The following is a 27,311-nucleotide window of genomic DNA, read 5'->3' on the forward strand; positions in this document are numbered from 1 at the left end:
TGAGTTCCACTGGCCCAACGTGGGGTTCGCCTATGCCATCGCACACACCCTTCCTCCACTGAGCTGTAGGAAAAGGGCCTGGTCAGACTGGGACACCTTGCACCATAGGTGCCAACTTCTTCTGGTGCTTAACCCCCCTCTGCCCCCTGCCCCGCCCCGCCCCCATGCCAACCCTTTCCCTAAAGTCCCTGCCCCAACTCCACCCCATTCGACTCCTTCCCCAAATCCCCACCCCCTCCCCTGAGCACACCACATTCCTGCTCCTCCCCCCTCCCTCCCAGCGCTTGCTATAGCTGTTTGGTGATGACAAGCACTAGGAGGGAGGGTGGAGTGGAGATGCGGTGCTCTGGAAGGAGGCAGAGGAGAAGGCGAGGTGGTGGTGAGCTTGGTTGCTGGTGGGTGCAGAGCACCCACGGGCTGGAGCACCCATGGAGTTGATGCCTATGCCTTGCACTAGTGCGCACATGTAGAAGGCACATGCTCATCTGAGTGCAGTTGAGATCCTGTGTCAGCTTCTTAGTTGACACTAAGGCTACTGATTGGTCAGTGCAGAGCCACTGAATGCGTTATGTGCCTCTGTGATTGGTCTGAAGCCAAATCTGACAAGTTACAGGTAGGATGCCGGTTAGATAGAAAATGGATTGTAATTCACCTTGAATTTGTACCATGTGTGTAGCAGTTGTAGGAGGGGGTAACTATCGGTGAGAGGAAGATCTCTGCTGACACTGGCTCTGAGCAATGGGATTTTAGTGGCAGTCTTACAACCTACTGTCTTGCTCCTGTGACTGCCCAAGATGTCTTCAGCTTTGTCTCACTAGAGATGGTCACTGGAAAGAGTTGGGAGTTCCTTTTCCCTACATGGAGTCACAAGGACTCAGGAACAGTGGGTTTCAGCATGATATCACTGTTTTGTTTTCCCCACAATGAACTCTCTAAGAAACCATGTTAAATGTCTTTAAAAAAAACAAAACAAAAAAAACCACACTCATAGTTCTTCTTTGAGTTCAGTGGGTGTGATCCTTTAATTAAAGAGTTTGTCATTTTGGCTGATCAGTTTTACCCAGCACAGTGGGATTGGAGGGATTCACTATGCCAGTGATTAGTGAAATTCAATGCAGTTGTGTACAGCAACCTGCTCCTCTGCTATACTTTCTGGCTCAGGGACCAGAAACAAGATCAAGCAACTTATCTAGCCAGCCTTGACTAGCCAATGCAGATCAAACAGAGAATAAATTCAGCGAGCTCCTAGAGATAAATCACCAAACCCATTGTTGGATAGTTTCATAACAAGTACATTTGAGGAAATTGAGATCTGGTCATGGATACATTGCTGGCAGAAAGAGGTTATGTTAAGCGGACAAATTATTCATTGCAGGTTACTCAACTTTACTACTAATTATCATTGTTAGCTTCTGCCTAATTATTATGATGCTGCTGCTTCTCTCTCTTATACAGATGCACTTCTTGAGCTTCCTTCTTACCTTTGTCATTGCAATGACTTTATCCAGTGCCCAGTGTTTTTATGAACCCATCCCAGACAGCAAGTATCCAACAAAAAAGGTAGGAACTGCAAACCCTCAACTATTCCATGTTCAGCATTGTAGAAGGCACTTACAATAGAATACAAGGCCAGGCTGGTTTTGTCCATTTTAGACACTGTCCATTCACTGTAGGTGGGGAGGGAAGGAGGGGCATGAAACAATGGGATGGAATGAGGGTAGGGTAATAAATTCAACCTGGCAGGGAAAAAAAAAAAGGGAGCAACAGGACAAGCATTCAGAAAGGTTCCTCCCCCCACCCACACTCCAGTTTAATGAAGGCTCTCAGGGGGGTCAGAATCTCAGGGGGGTCTGGTTCAGGATCCTAGCTTTGGTTCACTGGCAGTAATGGTCTCCAGATTACCTGGAGTCAATCCCCTGTGTTGCATTTTCCTAGAGACAGAAAACAACCTTAGAAACAAAATCTTCAGGTCCATCCATAGAGCTCCTGGCGCTGCTCAGGCTGGATAGGGGCAAAGGTGAGCTATTAGCCACCTGTGCCATAGGGTCATCTTGTCTTGGGCTATGCCTGAAGGCTGCCCCAATTTGTGTAGGCTGCCTATAACTGCTGTTCTGGCAACCAAGGGATCCGGAAACACAGGGAAACTGGTGGCCCAGAAGGGGCTGGTGTAGGAGCCACTATGCAAGCTGAGGATTCCATTAGGCAATTAACAAATGTCTGTGCCAGTAGGTGGGGAAAACTGGACTAGTAGGTTTACCACGATATACATTGGATCATAGGTATGCCATGTCATGTCACACTTTAGTAAACTTATTTGCTGCTAAATGGTCAGGTGTGCAACACCTGCAGCGGGAGCCCTTTGAAGAAGGTAGTTGGGGCTAGGACGGAGGGTGAAATTTCCAGGTAGGTTATTCTTATTTATGCACCAGTCTGCATGCAGATTTTGGCACAAAATTCAAGCTCAAGGGATATGCACACTAATATACATTTTTAATTCTGTATTTTCACAAGTTGTATTATGTTTCATCTATCCAGGTTGCTTTAGGGATGGAGAGATGCATGATTTTGGTGTCTACTGGTACACCAAGGATTGCTTACGCTGTTTTTGCACCCAAGAAGTAGTGTCCTGTTGCAACATGTGAGTGCAAAAAAATTACTGGGTTATTTGGTTTGGACAAATACTCTTCATGTAAGTGTAACTTTAGTGCCCTTGTGGCCAAGATGGAGTCTGCTCTGCAGGCAGCTCTGGCCAAGAGATGGTACATGCAGGAATGCAGCAGGAAAAATTCCTTCCACCCCAGGGGCACCTGTTCCAAATCCCCCTACAGTGAACACACACACACACACACACAGGAAAAGTGCAATGGATATAACAAAGGGAGATATTTATTTACAGAGGGATGAGAGGAGAAAACCAACAAGGGGAAATGTAGGGGGAGCAGTAGAACAGGGTTGCATCCAAACCAAGGCTCCACAGACCCAGTGGTAGCATAGTCTGAAAGGGCAGACACCGAGCAATGTGTCTGCACAGAGAGTTCAGGAGTCCTGAGCAGAGTTCCAGTTCAATGGCGAGTCTTGGGTGCTCCTGGTAGTCTTCGGCGACAGTGAACTTTCCCCAACAAGCCCCTCTGGTGCCCTCTTCTGCCACTCTCTGCAAAGTCACAAGGTACGGCAACCTCCCCACTTAACTAACTAGCAGCCTCCCTCCTTATTCCCAAAGCAGAGTCACAAGCCCCAGTACTCACAGTCCCATGCAGCTCTGGGCAGCAGTGATACTGGGTCCAGCTCTGGCCTGTCCTCAGGCAATTCCTCCCTGGCACAGTGCTCCTCGTGGCTCCTGTGCTGGGGTGTCCCCGATCGGCCGCCCTGTCCTTCCCAGGCTTCAGGCAGGTTCTCTCTCTCCTTCACTTTGTCCAGCGCTTCCCGGCTGAAGTCCTTTCCCTGGGCTCCAGAGCCACACCTGCAATTTTCCCTCCTTTCTCCCACTGCTCACCCTCCCCAGAAGGAAAAAGATTTAAAGGGGCCATGCTCTCTACACCCGAAGGGGTTACATACACACCCCAGAACCCTGCCCCCCCCCAAATACAGCTCTACTGCTTAACATACTGTATTTATCTGGTCCTATTACCGTAGTATCTGAACACCTCACAATCTTTAGTATATATCTTCAGCTACCTTTCACTCCTGGTGAGGTAGGAAAATACTATTATCCCCATTTTACAGATGGGGAATGGTGGCACAGACAGACAAAGTCACAGAGGCTAGCCCTTCCCAATCCTAGCCCTAGCCCCTGGACTGTCCTTCCTCTCTGCCCTCACAGAGTAGAAATGAGGCTGAACCAACCCTGAACTTTTGCAGGAGCAGGCTTCAGGCTCAGAAGCAAACTCCAGATCAGAATTTCACAACTGGCTTCTTTCTTCATAAGAGGCTGAGCCAAAACCCAGGATCAGAACAGCCATAAACATCGGGGGTTCAAAACCCAGAACTGGGTCCAGATCCAGCTTTTATGGCTCAGATCCATCTCTAGTGAAGAACATGGAAAGACACTTCAAAAAAGAAGTCATGAGGGGCCAGCAGACTGAAATATGCTCAGAGTCCTGCATGATTCTGGCTGTCCCCCACACCTTCGAGAATCACAATCTGGTCAGAACAGCAAGACCTGAACCATTGTTGTTTGGCATTTGTATTACCATAGCTCTAAGAGGCCCTAGGTAAGACCAGGCTTCTTTGCACAAGGTGGTGTACATACATAATCACATGGCCTATCGCCCTGATAATAAATGCCATCCCAGAGTTTGCCTAGACTTGTTAATCCCTCATGGGGAATGATTACCTGCAAGGGGTTTCAGCTACATTCTCAAGCCCTAGGCTCTTCATCCTGCATGGGCCTGGCTGGCTGAGGAAGGATGGTTAAAACTGAGAGATCCCCCATCTCAACTCAGAGCCATGATTTCCATCTATAGTCCCCTGATTCTCATATGCAGGGTCAACGTCCAGGATCTGAAACCAGAGGATAGCCTCTACATCATGGGAGGGGAGATGTTGCAAACGGCCCTCCAACTGTCAAGTTGGGGCCTTCTCCTGTGATGCTGTCCCCCAGTCACAGCATGGAGAGAAAGCCAGGCCGCTCCAGTGCATAGTTACAGAAACTCCATGAGCCAAAGAGAAGTCTGTTGAGTCTGGTCCAGGATCTACGCTCAAGTTGACAATGAGGCAGGATTTCAGAGCCCAGTCTCCACCTGAGTGGGAACATCTACACTGCTATTTTTAGCTCTGCAGCCCAAGCCCCACAAGCCTGAGTCAACTGACCTTGGCTCAGACTCAGCAACACAGGTATTTCTTTGCCATGTAGACATACCCTTACTGTGTTAGGCCCTCTTTCCCACCAGTGCTTCCACTCTAAGAATGCAGCTTTTCTAGCCCCCAATAGAATCATGACTCATCAGCTCCCCTCTTCTGGCTCCCCCTGTGGATGGCCATTCCAGCACTTCAATGGTGTGCTTCTTCTTGTGACAACCCCCTAGCCAGGTCATGCTCTGTTCCACCACTTCTGGAGGTAACAGGGCCCCCTTCTCCCTCCCAAAAAACCAAACAGTCCACAAGGCCTTCAGAGCATGTTGGTCCCTAATCCACTTATATTAGGATACTTTCACACCACCATCCTGAGTGGCCTGTAGGGGAGCCCAGGCCCTGCCTCCACTGTGGGTTCCAGCCCCGATAATGGCATAGAGAGTACACTTGTAAAGTATGAGGAGGATACCAAGCTGGGAGGGGTTGCAAGGATTTTGGAGGATAGGATTAAAATTCAAAATGATCTGGACAAACTGGAGAAATGGTCTGAAGTAAATAGGATGAAATTCAATAAGGATAAATGCAAAGTACTCCACGGAGGTAGGAGCAGTCAGTCGCATATATATAGAATGGGAAATGACGGTTTAGGAAGGAGTACTGCGGAAAAGGATCTGGGGGTCAAAGTGGATCACAAGCTAAATATGAGTCAGTAACACTTGCAAAAACAAACCAAAAAACCAAAACAATTCTGGGACGTATTAGCAGGAGTGTTGTAAATGAGACACAGGAAGCAATTCTTCCACTCTACTCCACACTAATCAGGCCTCAGCTGGAGTAGTATATCCAGTTCCAGGCTCCACATTTCAGGAAAGCTGTGGACAAATTGGAGAAAGTCCAGGGAAGAGCAACAAAAGTGATTAAAGGTCTAGAAGGGGAAGACTGAAAAAATTGGGTATGTAATCTGGAGAAGACTGAGGGATAGGGGCATAACAACAGTTTAAGTTCATAAAAGGAGGGGGGTGAAAATGGTTACCCTCTGAGGTTAGGACAAGCAATAGGCTTAAATCATAGCAAAGGAGGTTTAGGTTGGAAGTTAAGAAAAACTTGCTGTCAGGGTGGTTAAGCAGTGGAACAAATTGCCTAGGGAGGTTGTGAACTTTCCATCAGTGGAAGTTTTTAAGAACAGGTCAAACAGAAACACCCGTCAGGAATCATTTAGATAATACTTAGTCCTGCCTTGAGTTCCGGGGACTGGACTAGATGACCTCTCGAGGTCCCATCCAGTCCTACACTTCTATGATTCCATTGCAAGTAGCTAAAGTCTGCTGCCTCCCTGGATCACTTTCTGTTCTGCCTGACTGTAGGCCCCTTTTCCCCAGCCCCTTCCTGGGTTCACTCCTCTGCCGACTCTTCACCCCATCCTGGGCTCTGTAGCACTTTCCTGCTCTTCCAGCACTTTCCTGGGGGAGGCCCAACTCCTTGTCTGCCTGTTCCCAGGCTGCCTCCAGTGTGCCCAACCCTGGGGTGAGCCTGGACAAAAAGGAGATCCTTCCTCTCCTGTCCTTCCCCAGGGGCTCTGCAAGCCCTTTTGCCAGAGCCCCCTTCTTGAGGGAGCATCCCACAGCCTACTCTCCCTCTGGGCCTCTTGCCTCCCTTCTTCTGCCTTAAAGTGCTTCCCTTAGCAGTCACCCTATTCCTTTCAGTGGGGACTAATCCTAAATTGGGCATGGCCCCAACCTGCGGCACTAATTGCTCTGACTCCAGTTAATGTTTTCCCCTCAAACACTGTAGGTTATACACACACACACCCTCACACCCCATAACTGCACCAGCGCTGAAGTTGATAATCACCTGAAATGCAGAGAAGGAGAGTGGGGCAGAAGATAAGGGCAGAACAAAGAGAAACTGCAAAAGCTTACAGTGACCCTACTCCAAAAAGGTAGAGGAGTTTTAGTTTCAGATGTAAAACCACCACATCATAGGGGCACACAACTAATCAAGAGGGTGAAAGGAATTTATTGGGGGGGGGGGAGGAAGAGGGAGAAGAGAGAGGAAGGATGGAGAAAAAGAAGAGGTGAAATCTCAAGGCCCAGCAGCAGCTCTTAGAATCTCTCTCCTGCTGCCAGAGTACCTATAGAGAGCACAGCAGCCTGGGGGGCTTTTCTCCCAGCCTTTGGGGGGAGACGGATGATCCAGATGCTCTGTTGCTCTCACCCTGCTGTTTGTTCTTTCCCCATGGCAGAGCTCTCACCCCCGTTGGCTACAACCAAGAGAACTGCAAGTCTGTTTTTGACGTGGAATCCTGCAGCTACCAGGTGAGGAGGAAAGTCAACCCTCTCAAGAGCTGTGAAGTTAAAGAGCTGGGTGATTTAGCCACAAGTCCCTTTTCTGAGGCATATTTATTATGACAAAATATGCCTTATAATTTTAAGGCATAGTCAACCCTTGAGAATCATATTGTAACAAAGCAATGCATAGCTCTTAAGCCATAATAATTGATGTATGATGGGATCAGTCCTGGATGACAGTATTTTGCTTCTGATGGGTGAACTTGCTTCCTCACCGCCTCCTTTGTAGAGGAGTCTATTGCTAGTGGTCCACCCCTCCTTCCAGTGCATGAGGGAATAGGAGACCGTTTCATCCCAGCAATGAAGGGCACACTGGCTCTGGGGAGCCAGAGAAAGGATAAAACATGAGCCATCAAATGCAATAGGTCTCAAGCCTCACTGGCCTCTGTATCCATCTCTGTTTTAAATATTTGAACTGCTATCTATAGTTATATATAGACTGGGAATGGCTGGGTTATTACCCATATTGAATCTATTTCCCCCATGTTAAGTATCCTCACACCTTCTTGTGAGCTGTCTAAATGGGCCACCTTGATCACTACAAAAGTTTTTTTCCCCTCCTGCTGATAATAGCTCATCTTCATTAGTCTCTTACAGTTTGTATGGCAACTTCCACCTTCTTTGTATTTATCTTCTTACTATATGTTCCATTCTGTGCATCTGATGAAGTGGGTTTTAGCCCATGAAAGCTTATGCCCAAATACATTTGTTAGTCTAAGGTGCCACAAGTATTCCTGTTCTTTTTGCAGATACAGATCAACACAGCTGCTACTTTGAAACCTATATATAGTTTGAGAGCTACTTCCCTCAGAGCCACTAGATGGCACCTTTGCTCTGTACTGTAGTATTTCCCAAACCCTACTTGCAAACCCAGACCCTGCTCCTGCTGACATGCAAATAAAACTACCATGTGCTCAAAGTTAAGCAATTGCAGTTAGATACAGTTGACATGGGTGAATGCTTGCAGGATCAGGGCCTGCATTTTTTTTTTTAAAGATATGTTGAGCTGTAGCTCACGAAAGCTTATGCTCAAATAAATTGGTTAGTTTAAGGTGCCACAAGTACTCCTTTTCTTTTTGCGAATACAGACTAACACGGCTGTTACTCTGAAACCTGTACTTAATAAAGCCTCCAAGCAGATATAGGGGGAGTTGTGATGACTGTTCTAGCCCAGAAGAATGACCAGGATGAATTGCACCTTAGAGCAGAGTGGGAGGCTGACAAAGCAGCAACATCTCACTTCAAAAACTTAATTCAGGAATTAAAATATTAGCACAAAACTCAGCCTAGGACAAGGAGAACAGAACACAATTAGAAGAGTCATGGTTCTAAAAAGCAAATTCCCTGTCATACCAATCTGAGTCAAAGGAAGAGAATGAAATCCCATTATACTACTTAAATCAAGTGAGCACAGCTAGAGCTGTTATGGTTTCATTCTGCCATCCCCTTCTAATTCAGACCCCTAGAGGTGTAGTTTCCAGTGTCTGCTCTAGGCATGAATGTGCCAAGTCATAGGTCTGTCACCACTTCCTTTAGAGAGAGTTCCATAGTCCTGTCAGCCTCCCCCTTCAGGGATTTTCTAAGAAAACTAGTCTGCTTCTAGCTATGTCTCCCCCCAAAGCAGTTAAAAGGTCTCCCCTCCCTCACCCCAGAGCTTTTACACCCAGATACTTCTATTAGAAGGGGGCTCCAGACAACTTTAGACCATCTCTTCCCATCCCCCCTGCCCCCCCCCCCCCCAACCACCTGGTTGTAGACTTACCACATTACATCTTCTCCAAGTAAAGAGCAAAGAAATGCTAAGCATTAGGCATGTACAAGTGATTCCCTCCAACCTGCTAATGAAGTGTCTGTCTCCTCGGAGCTACCTCCCTTGGCCAGTGAGATACCAAGAATGTCATTCCAGAGGTGGTTCTACCTGAGCCATCTAGGAGATGCTCTTACCCTGTCACACCAGGCGATGCCTCTACAGCCCCCAGCTGTACTGACCTTTCTGCTGCCATCATTACACACTCTCCGGTCTAATTTGCAATCTGTCATCTCTAGCTCTCTCATTGAATGCTGATATTTTTCTTTTTCCCTAGATCAGCACCAAGCTAGAATAGCTGCATTTCTGTCAGAGGCTCATCTCCCTGGATAGCTCTAGGGTGGGAGGATGCACGTGGATTGTTTTTCCTATCATTTTAGTTTAGGATCCCCTGTTAAACAATGCTGGCTACTCTTCAATGGTTGAATAATTTTGTCAAACAGCTCCTCTCAATTAGGAGCTGACCTTTAGAGTGAAGAGTTATTTGTTACCACATACATTGTACTGGTACAATATTACCACCTGGGTGCTCCATGAGTCCTGAGGCAGCTTCCAGAATGTCAGGAGATGGGCTTGAAAATTATCATGAGGTTTGGTGGTGGTTTGCCTACTATTTCAGCCATCAGGGTTAACCTTTTTTCAAGGTGTCTCTCCACAATTTGAAGTCTAGAAGATTCTGATGTAGTCACATGATTCCAGAAGTTGGGACTTTAGGAAAAAAGACACCAACTATAACAAGACTCCCCATAGGAAAGCTGGCCATGCCAGTTGTCTGTAGAGTTTGTTCATGTCATTGTTCTTGGAAGAAGTAAATGTTGAGGTTAAGTCTATGGACATTGAGCTGGACAAGGAGGTTTAAGAGTTTGCTGCCTAGACTGTCACACCCCACCACCTCTCCACAAAAGTTAAGACACAAGGAAGCCAAACAATCATTGTCAATTGGCTCTCTAGAGACTGAGACAGAAGATGTTGGCACCCCAGAGAAGTTTAAACAGCAAAGCTTTATTAGTCAAGGCATAATGTTTTCAAATGCTGCAAGTGAAATGAGCACACAGTAGTGACTGGTGCATGATCAGCACCATGTCTATGTGATGGAACAGCGGACTCTGGTTTCACTGCATGGGCTGCTCGCAGGAGCTGCTGCCAGAATCTTGAGGCTTCAAAACATCAGGCAGCTCAGGGGTGCTGGAGAAGGGGTCAATGTGCAATGGCTCAAAGGAGCCCTCACTGGCTCTGAATAAGGCCAAGCCCACCATGGCTGGCGCATGGGGACGGGAAGTCTGGCTGCTTAACCCACATTCTATCAAGGTCCTGTCACCATCCTCCAGCAACCAGTCATCCTTGTATAGCTGCTGCTCCTCCGGAGGCCTCTTCAGGATGCCCCCCACAATCTTCTTCAGCTCCTGCACAGTGGTAGTCTCCTTGGCATCAGCAAAGATGGTCATTTTGTGGCGACGGATCATCAAGAAGACATCCATTGCTGCTATGGGAGTTCAACGGTCTGATGCGAAGGGGCCCCACGGCCTTGTGTGTTGAAGATATGAGACAACTGAAATGAGAGAACAGAGTCACATCGCTGGAAGGGATCTTTTGAGGGGGCCAGGAAGAGATCTACCTATCACAGCCAGATGAACAGCTTCACTCCTGTTCTGCCAGACAGGCTCACTATTGTTGTAAGGCATAAGCAACAGAGTCATTTACTCACAAGCAGATGTTTCCAAGGCATGTTCTGTTCATTACTCTCCGGTGTTGCTCATTTTAGTCCTAGAGTCCCCTACATTCCATTGAAATTTGACATTGTTTGCATAAGTGAAAGGGCACCAAACAGATGCTCATGATGCTAAGACAGTAGAAAGTTATTCACCCTAGAGGCAAAAATGCAATCACTTTTATGTTTTCTGAGTGAACATTTTGGGCCTCCCACATTTGGCCCCAGACAGATTGAGTGTTGGACCTATGCTCCCCTTGTATGAATGGTCTAGAAATGGATGGAGACAGTCAGTGACTTAAGTCAGCTACAGCATTAGAGTTCCCCTCCCATCCTCCTCCATTTCTGTGCCAGGTCAGATCTTATTCATGCATTTTAGTCAAAGAGCAGAGTCCCACCTTTGTACTTACTATTAATTAAAATCAAGGAGTACAAAGTCAAGTGACAAGCAACTTGCAGACCAAGTCCACATTTACTGACCAGCAAATCTGTGCTTTTCAGCTCTGAACAGCACCAGACTTCAGAGTGTCAGGGTACATTTATACTTTGAGCAGAATTTCCAGCTCAAGGTGCCACACCTGTGTGCTAAATATAACACTGAGCCACTGCAGCAAGGGCTAGCTGCCGTAAGTATATATCCAGCAGAGATATTAGATATCTACACTCTGCATGGCTAGCCCCTTGCACTGCTCATGCTTCTATACCTATATTCAGTTTAGTCCACTGGCTTGATCAGAGCTAACATGGATATGCCTCTGGCTCAGGGATCCCTTAGTACCAGCTGACAGAGGGGTTGCATTGTGTTTTACAGGGATCCCTGGGTCAGATATCTGCATAGTCATTCATCAAAGATTGACGTGGGAGGTTTCTACTGAGAGCCAGCAACCTGCTGGTTGTCAATCATTGCAAAATGTATGTTTGGATAATAGCTATGGGATGTAAAACTATTCTGAAAATAGTGTTCTTAAGGTCTTGGAGTTAAAGCAAGACACCAGGAGGGGGGACATACCTTGGCGATGTCTCTTCCGGGCAGTAGAGACCAGACACCTATCTCCATGTCTGGCTATTTGTGTATCATGCTGGAGGGTGTCTGCATACAGAGCCAGGGTGAATTGAGTGCAAAGCCCTTGAGATGATATCAACAAGAAACAACAAAACGGCTGGGGTGGGCGTGACTTGTTTATGAATGAAGAGGAAGGATTGGTCTGGTATATCCTGGAGTGCAAAGAGACACACTGAATCCTATACCTGGGAGGCAAACTGACAGCATATCTGTCTCATAAAAGGAGGGTCACAGCAAGCTTGGCTGTAAAGCGCTACAAGGCTTTTGGGTGAGTGATGATACTCTACGTGACAGAGTAACCAATTAAATTGCTCTAGAATGCTTTATGATTGTGACATATGTAACCATTTGTTTCCAATACTTCTACCTGCATTCTTTGCTAAATAGACATACTTCATTTCACTACAAGCAACTCAGTGCTGTGTGTTAAGTGGAGTAGTGATCTGAGGTGGAACTGGTAAGCTGCAATGAATGGTTTCTTTGGAAGCAGTGAATCAGCATATACCACAAACGTCCACCGGGGTCTACGCCAGCGGCTGGACACTACAGGTTAGCGATGAGCACACCCCAACCTCAGAGTAACAGTGCAGCCTGCATAGGCCTAGAGGCATGTGCTTGTGTTGCTAGGGAGTTGACCCACAGAAGATTCAGGACTATGGACACGTGGAAGCAAGGTGCTCAGAAAGTCATAACCTCCTTGAGCTGGGAACCCCACCCCCAGCTTGAAGCCTAGACATTTCCTTAGAGGCCAGCGTCAGAGTTCATCTCTGGTGTCATGGCCCCAGATCCTCAAGAGATATTTAGGAATCTAACTGCCATTGAAATCTTGGCAGTTTGGAGTCTAAGGAGGAACTGGTACAAAGCTCTGTCGGTTAAGAGATGGATGCATAGCACCACCACCTCTCTACTTCACCTCCCTGGAAGCCATAGAGTGAAAAGTTTTGCAAAGTTTGTGCCTATTTGAGAATTAAGCCCCCAGCTCTATGCTGGAAAGAGAAGCATTTTAATTAGGCTATTTAAAAAGTTGTATTACCAGCTCCACTGATAAATACAGTAGCTGTGTAAGGGGAAAACTAGAGCCAGACCTGAAGTGCCTCTGTTTTCCCCTGCACTCCCATCTAGCAGGCTTGTTAGAACTGAAGCAGCAGGCAGCTTAAGTCAAGGTTCATCTAGAGAGAGATTCATTTGGAGCCATTCCAATACTACACATCCAGAAAGCATAAGAGTAGCAGCAGGCAGGCGGGGATATCACAAATAAAAGGAGACGCAGCTTTAGGTTGCTTGGCCATCACACTACAGCCAGTTTGCAGCAGAGAGCAGACAGGCAAGCTGTGTCAGGAAGAGTTGTTTGAGAGACAAATTTTAACTCAAGCCATGTTCCATTAACGATGAGCACTACAAAGGGTGCATTGCCAGCTCACTCATGCACCCCAGGGGAAGAGGGTGCAGTGTATGCACACTGGTGCCACAGGGCATCCTGTTTTGATTTGTTTCTTGATCACAGTGGATTGATCATGTGTCAGCTAACATACAGAGTCCTGGAGAGGTGTATTTAGGGGTTTGTCTACACAGGGCATGAATGCCCACTGTAGAGGTATGATTTCTAAAGTGTCACACATTAACTGGTTTGTGTAGACCCTGCTGGTATGCACTAAGAGCCTTCTACTGTGCTTTAACAATCAGTGTTATGAAAGGGTGCAGAGCATGGATTCTGGGTCTCCTGCCACAGTGCCCTAACCACTGGGATAGATTTCAGAGTAACAGCCGTGTTAGTCTGTATTCGCAAAAAGAAAAGGAGTACTTGTGGCACCTTAGAGACTAATCAATTTATTTGAGCATAAGCTTTCATGAGCTACAGCTCACTTCATCGGATGCATACTGTGGAAGATAAAGAAGGTGTTTTTATACACCCAGACCATGAAAAAAATGGGTGTTTATCACTACAAAAGGTTCTCTCCCCCCACCCTACTCTCCTGCTGGTAATAGCTTATCTAAAGTGATCACTCTCCTTACAATGTGTATTATAAGGAATGTGCCATTTCCAGCACAAATCCAGGGTTTAACAAGAACGTCTGAGGAACAGTGGGGGGGGGGGGGGGGGAAGGGAAGGAATAAACAAGGGGAAATAGGCTTGAAGAGAGACTGGGAATGGTTGAGTCATAATAAAAAGTAACCTAAGTTAATTGTATCCAATTTGCAAATTAATTCCAATTCAGCAGTCTCTTGTTGGAGTCTGTTTTCAAAGTTCTTTTGTTGAAGGATAGTCACTTTGAGATCAGAAATTGAGTGACCAGAGAGATTGAAGTGTTCTCTGACTGGTTTTTGAATGTTATAATTCTTGACATCTGATTTGTGTCCATTTATTCTTTTATGTAAAGACTGTCCAGTTTGGCCAATGTACGTGACAGAGGGGCATTGCTGGCACATGATGGCATATATCACATTGGTGGATGTGCAGGTGAACAAGCTTCTGATAGTGTGGCTGATGTTATTAGGCCCTGTGATGGTGTCCCCTGAATAGATGTGGGCACAGTTGGCAACAGGCTTTGTTGCAGGGATAGGTTCCTGAGTTAGTGGTTCTGTTGTGTGGTATGTGGTTGCTGGTGAGTATCCGCCTCAGGTTGGGGGGCTGTCTGTAGGCAAGGACTGTCCTGTCTCCCAAGATTTGTGGGAGTATTGTGTTGTCCTTCAGGATAGGTTGTAGATCCTTGATGATGTGTTGGAGGGGTTTTGGTTGGGGGCTGAAGGTGACGGCCAGTGGTGTTCTGTTATTTTCTTTGTTGGGCCTGTTCTGTCGTAGGTGACTTCTGGGAACTCTTCTGGCTCTATCAATCTGTTTCTTCACTTCTGCAGGTGGGTATTGTAGTTGTAAGAATGCTTGATAGAGATCTTGTAGCTGTTTGTCTCTGTCTGAGGGGTTGGAGCAAATGTGGTTGTGCTGCAGAGCTTGGCTGTAGACAATGGATTGTGTGGTGTGGTTAGAGTGAAAGCTGGAGGCATGTAGGTCGGAATAGCGGTCAGTAGGTTTCCGGTGTAGGGTGGTGTTTATGTGACCATCACTTATTAGCACTGTCGTGTCCAGGAAGTGGATCTCTTGTGTGGACTGGACCAGGCTGAGGTTGATGGTGGGATGGAAATTGTTGAAATCATAGTGGAATTCCTCAAGGGCTTCTTTTCCATGGGTCCAGATGAAGATGATGTCATCAATATAGCACAAGTAGAGTAGGGGCGTTAGGGGATAGAGTCACTATTTCTTTCTGGCCCACTGAGCAGAGCACCCCCCTGAGGGGATCTGAACAGGGGTCTCCCACATCCCAGGTGAGTGCTTGAAACACTGGGATAAGCTTTATAAGGGAGCACCACCACTGCCTGTTGCTGTTTTGTGGGGGGCAAGGCAGGCTCCTAACTTATTACCCCAGGAAATGCTGGAGGTGCTTAAGCCCAGAGGGGGAGTGCCCATTCCCTACACAGAGTGAGTTGCCTCAGTCTGCTCTGCAGGGAGGCATCTATCTCCGGGAGAGGGGCAGGGCTTAGGACATATCCCTCATCAGCACCTCCCAGTGCCTACCTTAGGCAGCCTGAGCCCCACCTAGTATGCTGCTTTGGTGGCTCACAGTCCAAGGCTTTGACTCTCACTGTATTGGAGTCAAGGTGCCTAATTCAGGACTGGTGGATTGCAGTGTTGTTCCTGTGATTTTTCTAGGAGCCTAGAAGGATGTCAACACCTCAGGCCCTTTGAGGAGTGAGCCTTTGCCTCTGCCCTACCTCACAAGAATGTCATCTGAAAACCCCAATCTTCACTATCATAATGGGGTACAATTACCCTAGCTAGAAGAGACAGTTATTTAACACACCATGCTTAAGCCTACCATGTCAAAAGCTAGTTTTATATCATGAGTGTTAGATTTAATTTCAGCCATTAAGTAGCACAACTCTCATATCTTGGTGATGGACAGCACCACAAGTTTCAGCAAGAGCTGGAAAACCTGCACATCTACCAATGTGATATGTGCCAGCAATGCCCCTCTGCCATGTACATTGGCCAAACTGGACAGTCTCTACGCAAGAGAATAAATGGACACAAGTCAGACGTCAAGAATTATAACATTCAAAAACCAGTCGGAGAACACTTCAATCTCTCTGGTCACTCGATTAGAGACCTAAAAGTGGCAATTCAACAAAAAACTTCAAAAATAGACTCCAACAAGAGACTGCTGAATTGGAATTAATTTGCAAACTGGATACAATTAACTTAGGCTTGAATAAGGACTGAGAGTGGATGGGTCATTACACAAAGTAAAATTATTTCCCCATGTTTATTCCCCTCCTCCCACTGTTCCTCAGGCATTCTTGAGAACTGCTGGAAATGGCCCACCTTGATTATCACTACAAAAGGTCTCCCCCCCACCCGCTCTCCTGCTGGTAATAGCTCACCTTACCTGATCACTCTTGTTACAGTGTGTATGGTAACACCCATTGTTTCATGTTCTCTATGTATATAAATCTCCCTACTGTATTTTCCACCAAATACATCTGATGAAGTGAGCTGTAGCACATGAGAGCTTATGCTCAAATAAATTTGTTAGTCTAAGATGCCACAAGTACTCCTTTTCTTTCAACTTACATCAGCTCCCAGACACCGAGGAGCATAATCCAATAGAAGAGAAAAAGCGATCCCAGCCTTTTATATTTTAAAGGATGAGAACAACTTCAGGCAGAGTTGTTTTGTGAGCCATTGTCTTAAGCTGCTGACAGACAAGGAGTTTTTAGATCTCTATCATTACTTCTGGTCACCAGCTGCATGTCTCTCCATTTAAGTAGTCGAGTCTATAAGTAACCAATTTCTTAGTGCTGCAACATCAGGGTGTCAAACACTGCAGGAAAGGTTTAATTTAAAGAGGACTGTTTGCATTGGAAGGTTTCAAGAACAGTTTGTAAAGACATTTCACCAAGCATTTGGCTCTATAGAGAGCTCGATTTGAAAACATAACTACTTACCACCACAAGGTTTACACCAAGTTTAACTGATGTTGTCCCTCTACAGTTTAGAGAGAGAAGAATTGACAAGGCCCTTCAGAAGAGCTGTTGCTCAGAACAAAGCCAAGCACAGGGAACAAGCCACAAAACACCAGCACAATACAGAGCTGCTAGCCTCACCACACACTGCAAGAGTAAAAAGGCAAATAACATGGAGGAGCTAGAGCTTCCTTCTTTAATCCTCCCCACCTCCTGATAGACTTACAAAAGCTGCACACACCACTAGCTCCTACCACAATTCTGTCCTCCTCTCTGCTTCCAGTCCACCAGCAGATATATACCTGCCCCCAGGCACTGCTTTTATACAAAGCCTTACCTCCACCACAGCTCTTTCACCTCTCCCCTGAACGGCAGGTTGGCCTAATCTCTTGTCAATCATATGGGCTCTAATGAGCTCAGGTGTCTCAATCAAAGCCCCCAGACCTGCCGGGCCATGCAGGCTGATGGGAGGCGGGCAGGCTATTCTGCCTTGAGCTACCCAGTACCATGGAAAATGTGTTGCACCAAAGCCCCCATACAGCAAGCTGACTGAGCCTGGCAGCCACACAGACTCCATTGCTGTCCCTCTCCCCTACGCTGAATACCCTCCCTGCTCCCCCGCCCTGTCCCTTCACTCCCCCCAAACTCCTTTCCTTTGTCTTCAGCTAATCTTCTCCGAGCTAAACCCCACCCAAAGAAGCTAAAAAACAAAAGCAAACAAACAAAAATCTCCCCAAACCCTCCAACTTTGCCCCCAAATGGTGGCACTAATATGCTGATCACTCCGCCCCCTGCCCCCTTTGCCTGTCTTGTGTATTTAACCTGCAAGCTCCTTGGGGAAGGGACTAGCTAAAGTGCTATGGATTCAGCAGACATGGGTTCTAAGCCTCTGGCCTGCTGAGTGACTGTGGGAAAGTCATGTCACAGCCCCGTGCCTCAGCTTCCCCATGTGCAAAATGAAGGTAATGATACTGAGTTCTTTGAGAGCTATGGGTGAAAAGCACCATACAAGAGCTAGGTGCTAGTGCCTTGCACAGTGGGGCCCTGTCCCCAGTTGGCCCTTAGGCAATACTATCGTAAACATAGTGGTGAATATTTATTTCTATTTAAAAATGAATAAAATGATGCCTAGCCAAGGCTCCAGGCTGACACACCATTAACAATACACTGTCCATCCCAGCGGCATTCAGATGACCAGTTCAGAAGAAGCTCAGTCAGCCAGTTACCTTTAAAACTCCTTTGCACCCCTTCATCATCTGGGAATCACCACCTCGGCCCTCTCCAACACCCGTCTCACACAAGTGTCTTCTGCAGTGTGCCCAGAAAGTCACCAGATCCAGGCTATTTCAAACCCAGGGGTGGGGAACATGTTCCAGAACTGGGGAACCATCCCAGCAGACACCTTGCCAGCTGCCCCTTCTCTTTTATAAAGAGGGGAATCCGGCTCATGCACAGCTGCTGACCCCAGCTGTGGCAGTATGGCCTGGGGAGAGTAGTGATCCCACAGCCAGGCTGGTGCCAGGCCATTTAGAACTCTCTAGGTTACAACCAACACCTTAAACTCCACCCAGAGACTAAGGTGGCCAGATGTCCGGATTTTGACCAGAATCTCCTGTTGAAAAGGGGACCTGACAGTGTTTGGTCAGATCTACCGGCATAGGGAACAGGGCATCAGACCAGACGCCCAAAATCCGGTTACTGCGGGCAGGGGAGGCAGGGAGGCACTGGGTCATCACCTGCGCCTGCCGCTACTCAGCCGGGGCCGCCTCCTACCTTTGTCGGGCGGCTGCAGCTCCCAGCCCCGGTTCCACAGGCAAGTCCCTCCTGACCTGGAGTGGGGGTGGTAGGGGAAAAGCAGCAAGTGATGGGGGAAGGGGGGAAGAGGAGTGGACGGGGGGCAGGGCCTCAGGGGAAGAGGCGGGACAGGGGTGAGGCTTTGGGGGGAAGAGGCGGGGCAGGGGAGGTTCCGGCACGCCTGCTGGAGTGTCCAGCTTTTAAATATTACCAAGTTGGCAACCCTACCAGACAGTGATGAATAGCCAGTACAGCTTCTGGAGCATGGCTGCCATATGCTCTCCCATGCAGGTGGGAGGTGCCTAAAAGGAACTGGGGTCACCTCAGTTCAGGGGAGAAAACAAAAACGACTGGGGTTAAATGTTCAACATGAGTGTCTGTCGGGGGAAGCTAGCAGAGAGCTTGCCCTGCAGAGTGAAGGCCTCCCTTTATCCCACAGCCAGTACGATGGTCCTGCCAACATACCGGTATCTCCTTCGGGAATGACCAGCTCTATGGGAGAGAGCTGGGAATTTGGGCTCCGCCTCTCTGCTGTGATTGGCAGGAAGAGAGCCCATTGTGACTAAGGTGAGCACCTTTTCAAAATGCACATGCAGGAGTCCTGCCCCCTCTGTGGCCACACCCCCTGCTCCTCCTCTTCCCTGAGGCCCCACCCCCTGGCCAGGCTGGAAGCCAGAGCCGGGCCATGATAAGAGCTGCCCAAGGAGCCCAGGCTGCTTTGGGAAGTCCTGAACCCTCCACCTGCCCTGGGCGGGGTGCTGGGATGCCCAAGAGCAGCCCCGGGCCTGTGTCCCTGCCCCCAAGGGTGTGCCACCCAGGGCAAGTGGAGGATCTGGGACTCTGGGGCTCCCTACAGTGGCCCGGGCTCCCTGGTTGACTCTTACTGCTCAGGTCTGGCTTCTGGCCTGGACAGGGGCGGGGCTTCAATGGGGAGAGGAGGAGCAGGGGGCAGGACCTTATGGCAAGGGGGCGCTAAGGTCCATCTCAGCAGCCCCCCCCTCCCCACTGGGAAGAGGCTAGCACCATCCCTGAGCCTTGGGTAGGGGCAGAGCAGCACCACAGGGAATCCAAGACAAATGGTGTTCCGGAGTCTTTCAGCCGGGGTCTGGGACCTGAAATGTACATTTTGGGACTGTCCCACCCATTTAGGAGTGGGTGGTCACCCTAATTGTGACAGCTGTTTCTACTGAGGTAGTTCCCTGGCCCTGAGGGGCTGAACTGAGACTCACCGCTCATCTCACAGCCATCAACTGGTAATAATTGTCAGCCACTCTCAACCCAGCCTGGCTTTGAATCAGTGACCTAGCAGTGTCAGGCTCCACCTTTCCAGGTCCTGGCGGAGTCCGGCCTTTCAGAGACAACTCCACTGAAGCGCCATATATAAAAGAGCTGAGAGGTGTAATCAATAAATCCGTCATAGAACAGAGGTCTCTCCACGCTACTGCACCGCGTGAATGCCTTGTTCCCTATGCTGGTCAGTGCAGCTCTCACTGTGTCAGGTCAATGGAACAATAATAAACCACCTTGCTTAATATGTGCTTTCCTCCCCTCTGTTTCTTGATGGCTGGCCAGGGCGGGGAGCATTGCTGTGCAGGGACAGGCTCTGTTGGTTACACCGGGGTCATTTCAGAGTAATACTGTTGTAGCCATTGGCGTTACCCCAGATTTACACCACTGTAACTGAGCTCAGAATCGCGCCCCTGCTTTATTTGTGAATGGGTAACACTTGCCTTCAAGTTCATGTCCAAAGACACCTCTCAAAGCCAGACCTTCTGATCAGTGATTGGGACAGGTTAGAATGGCCATTGGCATGATTTGGCCTCAGCAGGAGGCTCATGTTTTCATTGCTTACCCTTGAGCAACCATTGTTTCTGCATGGACTATAAATACGCACTGCTCCTCACAGCAACCTGCCAACAGCCCATGAAGCTTGCCTACGCCATGGTAAGTCAGTGGCTGGGCTGTCTGCGTAACTGGAGGCTGCATGCTTGGGAGCAGTTCTCCTGTTTATTTGTAAATAATGAGACTTGTCCTCCTTAAATCTGTGTGAATGAACTGGTCAACGTTATTATTGAAAAACCAGCCAAGTTTGCAGTGAGTTTCCCTTTCTCTTCCAGAAGTTCCTGCTGTTCCTCTTCCTCATCCTTCTCACCTTGGGGTCCCTGTGCACTGCCCAGTGTTACATGAGATCCGCAAACAAATACGGTAAGAATGGCAAATTCTCCACCCATGCTCAGGACTTCTATTTAATGGACTGAAAGGATCACTTGCTTAGAAATGTGGGGATTGTGCTGTCAGTTGCAATGTGATGAAGATGCATAGGCAGTTAGATGCTATGTCGTATAAGAGTGTCTCCAGCCAGACAGCTAGCTAGCTACATACTCCCAAACTGAAAGGCATGGCAGACTTCTCTATGGAGTCTGGGGTATGAGGTTGTTGCCTAAACAAATAGCATATCACATGGGAGAAAGAGGAAGATATGCTAAAAAGCTGGCACCTCTCTGTCCTGGCCTCACTGTTTCTATTACTACTCATTGTCAGACATGGAAACCAGAATGGAAGGACTACTTGCCTGCTTTATTGTGTTAGGAGGGGGGGATGCCCTAGTAGTTAGAGCAAGGGGGGGGGCTAGGTGGCAGGAGACCTGGTTTCTACTCCTAGCTCTGCTACTGACTTGCTGCGATAGCTTGAGTGAGTCTTTTAACTGCTCCATGGCTCAGTTTCCCAATCTGTAAAATGGGCATGGTATTACCTACTTCCAAGGGTTGCTGTAAGTATTCATTAGATTTTCAAAAGCATCAAAGAGTCTTAGGCATCCAAGTCCCATTAAGTTGCCGTAGGACATAAGACCCAGATTCTCAAAGTATGTAGGCACCATACTCCCATTGATGAGAGGTGCCTAAATACCTTTAAGCATCTGAACCTATGTGCCTACCACACGTAGGTACTTTTCCACTGTTACCTAATGGGTAAAATCCTAGACTTATTGAAGTCAGTAGCAAAACTCCCATTGACTGCAGTGGGGCCAGTATCTCACCCAAAGTCTTTAAAGTGCTTTGAGAACTTGAAAATCACTATGGGCTAGATTGTGCTTTGGGGCCCAGCTCTGAGCAAGGGGGACTGTGTAATCCGCACTACTCTCACAGTGGCCATGGGAGGTGCTGTGATTTGGAGAAACCCCTCCCAGGCCAATTCCCACCCTACTTCTCCTTTGCTCTGGGAAGGGGCGGGGATAGTGATTTGATTCTGTCTTACAGGAGTAAATTATGACACCCCAGAGACAATAATCTGTCCACCCCCCACCCAGCTGCTTGGGGGGCACAGGGGTAGGGGGTCAGGCCTGCTTATTCCTATATGCCTAGGATTGCGCAGCATAGTTCAGATGTGCAGTCCAAGTCACCATCTAGCCCTATGAGAGGAGTATCAGTAGTAGCAGAATGATGCTCAAAGTAGTACTAGCCATAAACTAAAGCACTTCTCAGCCTCACGCCATGATTTGAATAGCATTTCTCTGCTAAAGATGTGTGTGCAGCAGATAACATTTCACCTTGCTAGTCCACATCCTAGCCACTGCAGGAGCAATGGCGTTGCATCCCATCACAGAACACAGCCCATATTCGTACCTAGTGTAATTCCACCCAAGTAGTCAGAGCTTTAACTGACAGCACCCAACCTGTATTTTACCTCTAAATGTCACCATCCATCTACTGGGCATTGTTTTTGTTGTGTGTATCCAGGCTGTGTTGAAAACAGAAAGCTGTATCACTTCGGTGTAGTGTGGAAGACCAAGGATTGTTTCAGATGTGAATGTCAGCCACGAGCAATGATCTGCTGCAGCCTGTAAGTCCAAGCAGACTAGGGCTACTTTTGTACCAAGCCGAAGGGCAGGTTGAAATTTTCCAAATTCAGAAATTTCAGTGAAAATTTTGCATTCACATTTCAACAAATTGGAGCAAAATCCTGTCTCCGGGTTTTCATCCAGCTCTACCTCTGACAAAGCAGAACGATATTCTTTGTATCCAGGCTTCTTTGAAGAAGAACAAAAAAAACCCAGCCACAAACTTGCAAACACACAGCTCAGAGCTTTTCCCTATTACTCCTCCTAACCCTCCTCTTGACTTTGCCACCAGCAGGATCTCAGATCCCCTTTCCCCCAGATGTTTAGCTCTCCCTCTCTATGGCAGCTTGTCTCATTTCTGGAGATGCATTGCCTCATCACTCCAGCTCTGGAGCCCTAAACATGTAATAAGGCACAGATATTTAGTGCTGACCCTTGCAGTCTATGGGGCACTGTACAGCCTCAAGGTTCTGTCTGTATGCATCTCTCAGGCCTAATTGTTCTAGATCAGTTCTTCTCAACCTTTTCCGTACACCCAGAACACCTTTCCTATCTAGCCAGTATGTAGCCGAGACTCTGTGCCCCCCAATATAAGAAGGGCAGGGAGATTATGGCCCCTAGGTTGAGAACCCATGTTCTCGATCCCATTGTGAGTCCCTGCCCAGGCTGACTGTGCCCTCCAGATTTATGATTATGTCCTGGGCTGGTGATGCTATCAGAGGACTGGATGGTCCTGTCCTGTGTGTGGAGAAAAAACCCTGGAGGGGGCTTGTGGTAGGAATACTGAGCAAGGTCACAGCTGGTTGAGAATTTTTCGACAAATTGTTTTGTGGCTGAAAAATGCCAATTCTGTGCAACCAAAACTGTTTGCAAAACAGGGTTGAGTTCGACAAATTTCCCCAACTCAAAACAAGGTCAAGAATAAAAGTTTCCAAACTCCTGAAACATTGCTCTTTGCCATTTAGAAACAAAAAATTCCAGTTTCCTGGTTCAAATCACCTTTAAAAATTTAAGCTAACAAGAATGAAAAGAAGGTTAAAAGAACAAAAAAATTGGCATCAAAACAAGACGTTTCAAAATGATTGAAACAAAATGTTTTGATTGACCCAAAAATGGAAAAAACCGGGGTTTTTGGTGCACAAATATTTTTGAAATTTTGACTTTGTCCCGATTCTAGACAGGAAAATGGAAAATGGTCACTGGATGGGAAAATCATGTCCGCCCCAGCTGTAAGTGAGGACCCGCTCACAGACAATTCCCCCAACCTTCCATCCACTGGAGGGGGCAGGGAGTTAGCAAGGGCAGGAGGGGGCATGCCTGGGCAGTTCTTATGTGCTGGCAGCTCCGTGTCCCTGCAGTGGCCCAAAGACCTCAGGGCTGAACCACTCCCTGGCAATCTCTGAACAGGGCAGGCAGATGCTGTTTCCACTCTGGCCCTGCACCAGGTCTGGGGTGAATGTGGCTCTATAGGTTTAATTCCTAGCAAAGCTACTACAGAGAATTACATTTGAGTGAAAAAAATATGGGAAAAAAATCAGTTCATTTTTTTTTTTTTTTTACTCACCTGCTAGGACTGGAGATCAGAGCTCTGTGTTTCCATAGCACCAGTCAATACCACCAGCAAGTACTATGGCCTAAATTCATCCCTGAAGTCACTTCCCCTGAAGTCACTGGAGTTACACCAGGGATGAATTTGGCCCAGTAAATATGATTTCCCCGCCCCGCCGCCCCGACCTATATCTCGTGTCCTGACCTCATCTTCATTTTCCTCACTGACAGCGTTTTCAGACCCACCAACTACGACCGAGAGAACTGCATTGCCCTGTTCCATAGGAAGAGCTGCTCTATGCGCGTGGTGTGGAAGAGTGATCCTCAGGAACCCTGCAACGTCTTTGCCGGAGTTGGTTAAGACTGCTTTGAAGTGGTCTTCTCATTAATGCAAGTTGAGCAGACCTAGCACCACTCCCTTAGAGGAAAGCAGCGAATCAGCATGGCTTCAGAAACAACAGGCTTGTGTCCCCCTTTTTCACACATGCTCTGCTGTGACTTCTCTTGTTACGTACAGATTTGTGACTGAGATTTAATCAAAGATCATTTACGGTAACATCATCTCTGATGAAATCTGGGGTTTAATAAAGACACAAGCATCAAACTCTTTTCCTTCTAAGCAGTTAATAAACAGTCATGTAGAAGAATCTATGAAGTTCACTAGGGACCTAGGTATGCAAACCTAATTTACTTGGGAGTCGCTTAGATCAGTGGTTCTCCTCCAGGGGTCTGTAGCCCACTGGGGGACCAAGAGCCGGTTTCAGGGGGGCCGCCAAGCAGGGCCAGCATTAGACTTGCTGTGGCCCAGGGCAGAAAACCAAACCCCCACTGCATGGGACTGAAGTCCGGAGCCCCGAGCCCCGCCACCTGGGGCTGCAGCTGAAGCCTGAGCAATATAGCTTCACAGGGGCCCAAGCAATTGCCCTGCTTGCTACCACCTAACACCAGCCCTGGATTTTATATGCAGAAAACCAGTTATTGTGGCACTGGTGGGCCATGTAGTTTTTATAGCACATTGGGGAGAGAGGGGGGCTCAGAAAGAAAATGGTTGAGAGCCTGGCTTAGGTACTATTTTGGCAGGCATTATACAAACCAGATAGATAGATTAGATACTTTGTGGTATCTCCCTCATTTGATGTTTCCTTCAGTATATGCAAGGATGTATTGGAAGAATGGTTGAAACAAAGCAGCAAAGAGTCCTTTGGACACTATTCCCATATCCTGTGAAAACCAGGTCCTCTGTACAGGTGCACACAAGCAAAACAGATTTGCCAGGATACGTGTTGTGTATTGGAAAGCAGGAGCGAGCTCACACCTTTAAGTCCAGCCTAGGGGAAAAAGATGCTATCTAATTTTTTCTATAGCCTTACATACATGTGTAGCATCTCACAGATTCATAGATATTAAGGTCAGAAGGGACCATTATGATCATCTAGTCTGACCTCCTGTACAGTGCAGGCCACAGAATCTCATCCACCCACTAATCTGGTTCGGTACAAAGTCCAAAGACAAACAAACTCCATGAAAGTCTTTATGAAAAATACCCCATGTAGACACTATACTAATGATTAAATGTAACAATGTTATTCGCAATAGTGAAGAATATGCTGGTGCCGACTGGTCTTTAGAATCAATTACAGCATCATTTCAGTCAATAATTACAACACTGGTGCTTTGTTCATCCATGCAACTCTAAATACACCATCACAGTGTAATGCAACCGCACCTGGAAACAGTGCTACATTTTTACGTCTGCTTATTTAGTTGTACTTGTCCATTTCAAACTATAGCACTAGTTTTGAGGCCAGGAACATACAAGTCTGTACACACATTCTCACTTAGTAAAGAAACAAATCTTAAAGAAAGTCCATCCAGCCAAAGGAATATTGGAATTTAGTTGGTTTGAGGAGGAGAAGTCACATGAGAAATACCAATGATTGCAGCTACCTAACCCTATGCCACCCAGCTCTGCTGTAAATTAGAGCTGCTTAGTGACAGCTGTACAAGAGTAGGGACCCTCTATGATCTTATGTCAGAGGTGGATTGGGCATAGCATAGCTCTCTGTGCCCCTCCTAACCCACACCCAGCATGCCCTTGCCATGGCCCCTCCTTTCCCTTGTGCTGTGGGTGCACAGGACAACTGGCACAGGAGATGGGAACTCTCCACTGACCAGTCTGCATCCACTTTATGCCCCTGGAGCAGTGCATAGTGGACTTAGTGGGCCAGAGAATCTGGCCCTGTATCTTAACGCATGTGCACAAGGGGGCAGCGTTAAGGCGGACAGGAGGTCTAAAACTCTATGAAAAGGCCATGCATGCAACATCAGCTTTGGTGTTTCCTGACTTTAAGGTGCCACAAGTACTCCTTTTCTTTTTGCAAATACAGACTAACACGGCTGTTACTCTGAAACCTGACTTTGAGAGTGTTTCACTCACAGTGATCTGTATGGAATATTACTTCTGAAGTATAGGGTGACTTGAACTAACTTGAGTTCCAGAGTGCAGAGAGAAGCAGTGCTAAGAAATTATAGCTAAGAGCATGTTATTTCTGCTAGCACCTGGCATCATTCCACTAACATGGTATTACTGCGATTGCAATAGCAGAGGTATTAGGAAGCCCGTGGCATGGCTCATTATCGCAGAGTCTCAGAGCACTGGGAAAACAGCAACAGTAGGAGGTGGTGGCATATAGTGGTTAAATCACAGAAGTAGGAGTCATAAGAGCTGGGTTCGAGTGCTGTCTCTGCCACTGACTCCATGTGACCTTGAGCAAATCATTTCTGCTCTGTGCCTCAGTTTCCCCATTAGCAAAATGGGGATAATGATACTTGTCCCCCTTGTAAAGTGTGTTGAGATTTCTGATGAAAAACCCAGGAAGCATTATGGTATTGTCACCAACATGGACTAAGCCTCTGGGTGACTGGGATGATCTTCCCCAGCATTACAAAGAACTGCTCTGGGTAAGTACCATAAACCAGTCTCGATACATTTCAGACGACAGTGGCAGAAGTCCTGGAGAATATGCTGAGAGGAGAATTCTGCACTGGTGGTGCTGGGAGATGGATTAGGAATCCTATTCAACTCCCCTGACGGCAACAGGAGTCTTTCCATTGACTTCAATGGGAGAGGGAACAGAGCTGAGTTAGCCAAATGATGCTCACTGAGACAGAACAAAGTCAACAATAAAGGCTCAAGCTGCATTTGGGCAGGACCCACAAATCATTTTGGATTTTGAATAAAGACAATTACTCTGTTTCAGTGACAGCCTATTGAATGTTAGCAACGTTGGCATGGCCTGGCCCATTTGTTCCAACCCCCTGGACTAGCAGTGGTTTAAACAGAAGTTTTGGGAGCCAGGAGCTGCCAATCACACATTTAAGGACCCGGGCACATCACT

The 27,311-nt window shown here is 47.4% G+C and overlaps 2 protein-coding genes across 5 annotated transcripts; one reads left to right on the top strand and one right to left on the bottom strand.

Annotated features, from left to right (window-relative positions):
• The first annotated feature begins 7,045 nt into the window (after nt 1-7,045).
• Nucleotides 7,046-24,505, top strand: LOC122466737 (beta-microseminoprotein-like). Of its 2 annotated transcripts, XM_043552153.1 has the most exons (4): nt 20,403-20,471; nt 20,645-20,732; nt 22,265-22,367; nt 24,145-24,505. In XM_043552153.1, exons 1-4 carry the CDS (start codon nt 20,403-20,405, stop codon nt 24,272-24,274), a joined length of 390 nt encoding a protein of 129 aa, XP_043408088.1. In that variant the 3' UTR covers nt 24,275-24,505. The 2 variants fall into 2 exon arrangements, 1 of the variants encoding a protein (XP_043408088.1); XR_006292492.1 differs by lacking the exons at nt 20,403-20,471; nt 22,265-22,367; nt 24,145-24,505 and adding an exon at nt 7,046-7,106 and having other exon boundaries at nt 20,645-20,733.
• Nucleotides 9,929-17,058, bottom strand: LOC102936684 (elongin-B). Of its 3 annotated transcripts, none has more exons than XM_007069116.2 (2): nt 16,975-17,058; nt 9,929-10,495 (listed from the first exon to the last, which is right to left on the bottom strand). In XM_007069116.2, the coding sequence occupies exon 2, from the start codon at nt 10,422-10,424 to the stop codon at nt 10,059-10,061; it is 366 nt and encodes a 121-aa protein (XP_007069178.1). In that variant the 5' UTR covers nt 10,425-10,495; nt 16,975-17,058; the 3' UTR covers nt 9,929-10,058. The 3 variants fall into 3 exon arrangements, with proteins under 3 accessions (XP_007069178.1, XP_043408087.1, XP_043408086.1); XM_043552152.1 differs by having other exon boundaries at nt 16,988-17,045; XM_043552151.1 differs by having other exon boundaries at nt 16,960-17,031.
• Nucleotides 24,506-27,311: the final 2,806 nt, after the last annotated feature.

Source organism: Chelonia mydas, chromosome 7, assembly GCF_015237465.2.
Source record: "Chelonia mydas isolate rCheMyd1 chromosome 7, rCheMyd1.pri.v2, whole genome shotgun sequence".
NCBI classification, from domain to species: Eukaryota; Metazoa; Chordata; order Testudines; family Cheloniidae; genus Chelonia; species Chelonia mydas.

Bases quoted from the DNA above. Each gene is read 5' to 3' on its own strand.
- LOC102936684 (XM_007069116.2), bottom strand. From the start codon at position 10,424: ATGGATGTCTTCTTGATGATCCGTCGCCACAAAATGACCATCTTTGCT.
- LOC122466737 (XM_043552153.1), top strand. From the start codon at position 20,403: ATGGACTATAAATACGCACTGCTCCTCACAGCAACCTGCCAACAGCCC. The intron at 20,472-20,644 runs GTAAGTCAGTGG...TTTCTCTTCCAG, and splicing joins TGAAGCTTGCCTACGCCATG to AAGTTCCTGCTGTTCCTCTT. The intron at 22,368-24,144 runs GTAAGTCCAAGC...CCTCACTGACAG, and splicing joins GCAATGATCTGCTGCAGCCT to CGTTTTCAGACCCACCAACT.